At 36.2% G+C, this 6715-nt stretch overlaps 1 protein-coding gene across 2 annotated transcripts in view; it reads left to right on the forward strand.

Annotated features, from left to right (window-relative positions):
* Positions 1-3236, forward strand: part of EPC2 (enhancer of polycomb homolog 2) — an 84394-nt gene extending 81158 nt beyond the window's left edge. The window contains exons 13-14 of one of the 2 annotated variants that reach the window (XM_034785356.1): positions 610-943; positions 1966-3236. In XM_034785356.1, the coding sequence (XP_034641247.1) occupies positions 610-943; positions 1966-2038 (407 nt within the window). In that variant the 3' untranslated portion in view covers positions 2039-3236. Of the gene's footprint in view, positions 1-609; positions 944-1965 lie in introns of those variants that run through there. The other variant, XR_004647643.1, reaches the window with a different exon arrangement.
* The last annotated feature ends 3479 nt before the right edge of the window (positions 3237-6715 follow it).

The raw sequence follows: 6715 nt of genomic DNA on the forward strand, positions 1-6715 counted from the left end.
CAAAGCCCTAATGTATCTGAAATTGGCAATTTTTCTGTGAAACTCCACTTATCAGAAACCAATCATGACAAAATCAGACAGGTTGGATTATTGTTTTACTGGTGGAGACAAAAGTACATTAGGATTTGACTTAGATAATAAATCAGAGGGGTTTTATGGTGTGTTTTGTTTAACAGCTAATGGTGTAATGGGGTTTATAGAACCTGTGCACTGGTGAGGAGGAAGAGAGTTAATATATAGTAAATCAATATGCTGGAACTGATCCAGGAGAGAAATGTAGCTCAGCCCATTGTGGTAAATCAAGTCATTCCTTAGCACGTTCTACAAGAGAAAGGGCAATGCTCTGAGGAGCCTACACTAACTGGGACTTGGAGGCAAACTTTTTTTCCTCTTCATTGAACAGAAAAGACTGTAAAAGTTGTGACTGCAAATAAACTTTAGTAATTTTGTTCCCAAGCTGTAACTTAGGCAGTGGAATTATGGGATAATTATTGCTATTGATAATTACAGCCTTATACTTAAGCTTATGTTTAAACTTCTGTTTTGCAACTAAACAATTACATGTGTTTTTATTGTGTAATTTTTACTGAAATGTTTTGTTTCTAACAGGAACCTCTAAAACTCTGTACTCCACCAACATGGCTTTATCATCCAGCCCAGGGATTTCAGCTGTACAACTTGTAAGGACAGTTGGCCACAGCACCACAAACCACTTAATTCCAGCTTTGTGCACAAGCAGCCCTCAAACACTTCCCATGAACAATTCTTGCCTGACTAATGCAGTGCATCTAAACAATGTCAGTGTTGTTTCTCCAGTCAATGTACATATCAATGCAAGGACTTCAGCACCATCGCCAACAGCCTTAAAACTTGCCACAGTTGCTGCCAGTATGGACAGGGTGCCAAAGGTTACTCCCAGCAGTGCCATCAGCAGTATAGCAAGGTGTGTATAAAGTATATTGGGGCAGAATTTCTTAAATTCCGGTATTATTATATGAATAGTTCCATAAATGTACCTGGCTCAGTAGTGTGTTAAGTAAGACATAGTCCCTTTTTCAAAGATCTCAAAATCTATGACTTTGGTCCTACAAAGGGATCCCCACCTGCACACCTTTACTTCCTTACTTGTTTTTGTTTTTTAATAAATAAAACTGGATATAGGTCAAAGTATGTCTAGACTAGAGAAAAGATACTTTAACCAAAAACAACAACAAAACCCCAACATCCTACAAACACCCCTTTGAAAGTTTAGGGTGCTCAGCTGTTTCAAGTTATGTTAGCTAACTCTTAAAAAGCACCTTTATTCCTACCCTAGAGAAGCCTTATGGTTCTAACAGGTGCAAAATCCCAAAGAGCAGTATATAAAGACTGATACAAAATTTAAAATTCTTTATGCTAGTGCTGAAAAGTATTTAACTAAACTGATAAAAAGATGGGCTATGTTAGAACAGTAATTTGTGCACCAGGATGCATGGAATAGTTGTGCTTCCCGCAGCTCCCGTTGGCAAGGAACGGCAAACAGCGGCCACTAGGAGCTGCAGGGGGCCATGCCTGCAGACGGTCAACATCCACAAAATGTCTTAGAGCCCGCAATCAGCTTACCCTGATGAGCTGCATGCAGCTCGTGGGCTGCAGGTTGCCCACCACTGCTTTAGTACTGTCTTATAGGAAATCATCAATCAACTTCAGCAAAGTTAGCTGTTAGTACTTTATTAATGTGGCAGCGCATGAATAGGATCATGGTATTGGTGGACTAAAGACAATATTTGGTTTTCAAGCAGAAGTCTGGTCAAGTTCAAGCAGAACTTTCCCTGTTCCTACCTGTTTGTTTGATGTGTTTAATGGTCTTTCCATACCCCAAATAAGAGATCTGTGCAGAATTTATATCAACAAAAATACTGTGAAATCTTATACAGAAATATTAATGTCCTACTTGTAACTATTCCATATTCCATTTTATTACAGAGAGAACCACGAACCAGAACGACTTGGTTTAAATGGCATAGCAGAGACAACAGTAGCAATGGAAGTGACATAACCTCAAACCAGTGGCTTAACCTGTGCTGGTGGTGTAGTCATTTATATTCCAACTGAATGCAAAATACAACACTCTGTGGATCACAGGGAACTGAAACGGACCTAAATGGACTATCATTATATCGTATATTAAGTCGATATATAATGTACATTTTGTAAAATTGGGAAAATCACTACCTTGTAAAATAGTTTATTTGTATCATCAATATTATTTCTGTTACTTGAATAGTAGATATTCATCATCATGCTTTTGCACTTGAATTTGCAACTGAATGGATTTAAAAAATAATTCTTTAATGGGATCATGAGCATGAAATGAGATCCTGCATCACTTGTTTTAACTATTTATTTTGCCATGTTTACATTTTGTATCTTGTACAAATAAATCCAACTTTGTGTCTAAAAAAAAGTTAAAAGATTCATAGCTAGGAAATGAAATTCTTGTAATTTTTTTCTAAAGGAAATGTAAAGTTTTCACTTGGTTCATTTTGTTTCACAATTTGACTAGATGGACTTTTTGGTAAATACTTTAGTGGCATTTCACTGTCAAATATGAAGTTCAAGGCAAAATAGTATTTTCTATTACTGTGCAGGGGAAAGGGATGGATCGATACATGCAAATTTAATGTAGTAACTCACTTTTCCATATATTTTGAATGTATATTTCTATTTATAATACCAGTTTATAAAAGATAATTACACAGAAAAAACTGACTAGGAAAAATTATGCATCTAGCACACATTAAACTGTGCAGATATGAAAAATTTTCAACTGATTACATTTTATCTGAAGACTGCATATTTTAACCGGCTTTAAAACTGTAACACACCACGTAAAGGATATTTTACCAGGTATGTATTGCATTATATATCATTGCAATAATTATTGGATGTCTAGATATCGAGCCATCCCAGGTCGTGGGAGGGGGGAGGGTTGTGGCAAGATTGTCTTTTCAATTTTGGAGAGTTTTCCTGTGGCTACAAGGCAAGTAACGGGTTGGAAAAAGTCTGACTGTAAGCGTTGGACACCTTCGTAGTGTAGTGTTTTAGTGACTTTTTTTATATGGTTCTTGTAAATTAGATACGTGTAGTGGTGTTTCAGAATGTTTGTTTATGCACTAGTTCAGACAACTTTCCCTGTTACTTGTTCTTGATAAGTGAAAACTGCAGGGAAATAAAAATACATATCAAAACATGGACATGTTGCATATGTGTTTATTTCACAATGTGAAAACAATTTGAATGTTAAGGTGGTACTGGTAGTCTTCGGAGATGTTTTTAATCCAAGTATATTCACTAAAACTTCCACTTTTATGAGAAAGTGATTGTTTCTTGTCTTTAATGTATTTGTAGTATAACAGGAGAGAAACAATAGTCCAGTGGTGGAACTCAAGAGACCCAGGTTCAATCTGTTGGGTTTCCACCACAGAACTTCCTGTGTGACCTTGTGCAAGTCACTTATTCTTTCTGTGTCTCAGTTCCCCATCTGTAAAATGGGGATAATAGCACTTCACTATCTCAAAGGGCTGGTAATAGTAGGAGAATTAAATAAAAAATTGGGAAGTGCTCCAGTGCTGGAGTAATGGGAACCATATACAGTAGAGCCCCAGAATTACAAACTGACCAGTCAAAAACATACCTCATTTGGAACCATAAGTACGCAATCAGGCAGCAGAAACCAATAAAGCAAATACTGAGCAGTACTGTGTTAAACATAAATTACTTAAACTTTTTTTGTTTGTTTGTTTGTTTTTAGAAAAATATTTGACAAGGTAAGGAAACAGTTTGTGCTTGTTTCGTTTAAATTAAGATGGTTAAAAGCTGCAAAAAGTTTCAAAGTTATATTAAGTCAATGTTCAGTTATAAATTTTTGAAAGAACAACCATAACATTTTGTTCAGAGTTACAAACATGGCAGAGTTACGAACAACCTCCATTCCCGAGGTGTTTGTAACTCTGGGGTTCTGCTGTACATACGTTACATAGACTTGAGTATACTAGAAATCCCAGAAATAATTCCCATCTAATGTGTTGCAAGAGTTGCTTCATACCTACTAGAACCATTTTACTGGAAATGTACTACTACATCAGGTGAGTGATTGGGTGACATCCACAGTTAAGCAGTGCAATTAAATCTAGTTTATTCTAAGTTCATGGATGTTTTATAACTATCTCACTAAAGCTGAAGTGTATTGAAGTGCCAGCATGTAGAGCAGCAGGTAAAATGAGAACTTAGACTTCTGCCTTGCTCTCAGGATTGGTTTTAATTAGTTCTTCAGTTCATATTGCAGGTTTGCACAGAAACACACACAAAAAAGTAAATAGTGCTTTCTCCTTCAACAAGGTCTACGTGTCATTCTTCTTCCTGTGTGCCATGATATCAGTTTATGCCTTTTTTTAGCTGTTTCATAAAGATATATTGTTTGTTTTCTTCAGACACTTTTCCCGCCCGTTAGCTGTTTTATTCTGTTACAGGTAATTCAGTAGATATTGTTTTGAAGTATTTTCCATATTGTCTATCAGAGAGCTACCCAGCAGCCTGAGATGCTGTAGGCGATCCAGAAGTATTCCCTGTTGTTACCGATAACTAGTACCATTTTTCTCTCTTAAAAAAGTTATAAGGACCATAAGAAGAGGGAGGTGAGGGTTTTTGTTTTTTTGGGGGGGGGGGGGGGGAGTTCAAGGAGCATTTCCTCCACAGACCTGGAAACCCTGTACCACTGGATATGGTAAAGGATGAATGTGGGATTTGGGTAGGCAATGCACAGGGTATTCATCCTTCGCATTCAGCCCAGATCTGCCATAGTGCCCTGCATGATTGATAAATTGTTCTTTACATATACATACCCTTTGACAATTATTTCGGATTTTGTGTAGAAGTAGAGTTACTTTTGTAAATAGCTAGACAGCTTATGTGGTCTGAAGTACAAATGCTAAATTTATCACGAGTTATTGGTCAGATTATTAGCATATTGCAGAACCATTTGTCTTCTGTTTTGTACATAGCTAACAGAATTCTATCCTTTCGACCTCTGTGTCTAGTCAAGATAGCCCAAGAGGCCTTCTTTTGTTCATAAAAATGTCAGGGCATTGTAAGCACATGAAAGCCATCCTGCTGAAGATTGAAAGTATTGTATTTAGCAGATTACAACTAAGATATTTAGTTCAAACTATTTTAAATGACTAATTTAGACCATTTTCATGGTAAATTAGACTGAGAATGTGTTGGTTACCTAGCAGTCACCCTTTGTGGCTTTCTAGAGAAGAGTTGGTCTTTAGTTACTTAAAAAAACTCTGACTGGAGCTTTACCTAGAATGCATTATGGCCAAATGTGTTTGGTGGGGTGGCGAAGAGGGCATCTTTATATTCTCCAAAGGCTATTTGATAAGCAATACTATACACTTTGGAGTTTGTTCCATGTAGGATTAGCAGTAATGTATTTTTACTGTAAAATAGAACTGATCACACTATTCTTGTTAACAGTTTGCAGTGAATAATTAAATTATTTTAACTGTCTGACTCAGATGCCACTCTTGCTATACAGTCTATTAGGGCTATAGCCTGAGCTGTGTTAAAAATGAAATTTTATTTCAGTTTGCTGTGAGGTCAACCATAAACTTCTTAGAGGACCCACAAATACATTTATCTTTGGTTTAGCACCCAACAGTGAAAGAGAAGCCTACCAAAAAAAAAAAAGCTTGTTCACTGACTGCTCATAAATTGCTGTGGCATTAAATGCCAAACAGAATTCAGTATCTTCCAGTCCCATCTGAAACTGCTGTCAATTTTACTGAAATTCCTCATCCTTATGCCTTTGTTCAGACATTTGAGAGAACCATTTCTATGGTATCACAGATGTTTAACTTGACCCAGAGGCCAAATATCTACTACTGTAGTTGACATCGTATAGACACGGTTATAACGTCATTTTGACATGCTTCTAGATTTTGCAGGAACAATGTAACTTTTTAAAAGCATGCAGTGGAACTAATGGGGTTAAGAGCCACTTTGTCCATTGTAAAGTAACCAGAAAAATTCTACTGTCCTCTGGATGTCAGTTTAATTAGTATTCAACTAATTGACCATGTAGATAACTGTACAGCAGTTAGGCATATTACTTTTTAAATATATGTCTAAATACTATAATATTTTCCAATATGAGCACATGCAGCCAAACTATCCAAGAATTATGAAATTGATTACTCCATTCATAATCAATATGCAGTATGCATATTAATTGTTTAAAACCATGTTGATGAATCATGGGGGGGGGAGAGGCTGGGTTAATTTTCATCCCTTTCATTATCTTTTAAATAGTATTGGAAAAAGAAAGAAGTAACGAATAATATTGAATTCCAGCATGCATCTACAAAAAAATTAAATCAGAACTCTAGTCAGAAACTATTCTTAATTTCTCTTTATGCCTAAATGAAGCAGGGATTACTGACTGGGTTATATTTCTGTGATGGCAATCTAGTGTGTGTTAATGATACAATATCTGTCTTACCTCTGACATCTATTGTGAACATAAAGACATATCCTCAGCATAACTCCGTGCTTTAATGATTACTAAGGAAGATGTGGTCTGGCAACAAAAAATAGTTCAAATGTAATTCAACTTCAGGTTTTTCCTTTGGGTTTTGAACACAATCTAAAGATCCATCCATATATGTAGGAC

The sequence above is a fragment of the Trachemys scripta genome, chromosome 11 (genome assembly GCF_013100865.1).
Source record: "Trachemys scripta elegans isolate TJP31775 chromosome 11, CAS_Tse_1.0, whole genome shotgun sequence".
NCBI classification, from domain to species: domain Eukaryota; kingdom Metazoa; phylum Chordata; order Testudines; family Emydidae; genus Trachemys; species Trachemys scripta.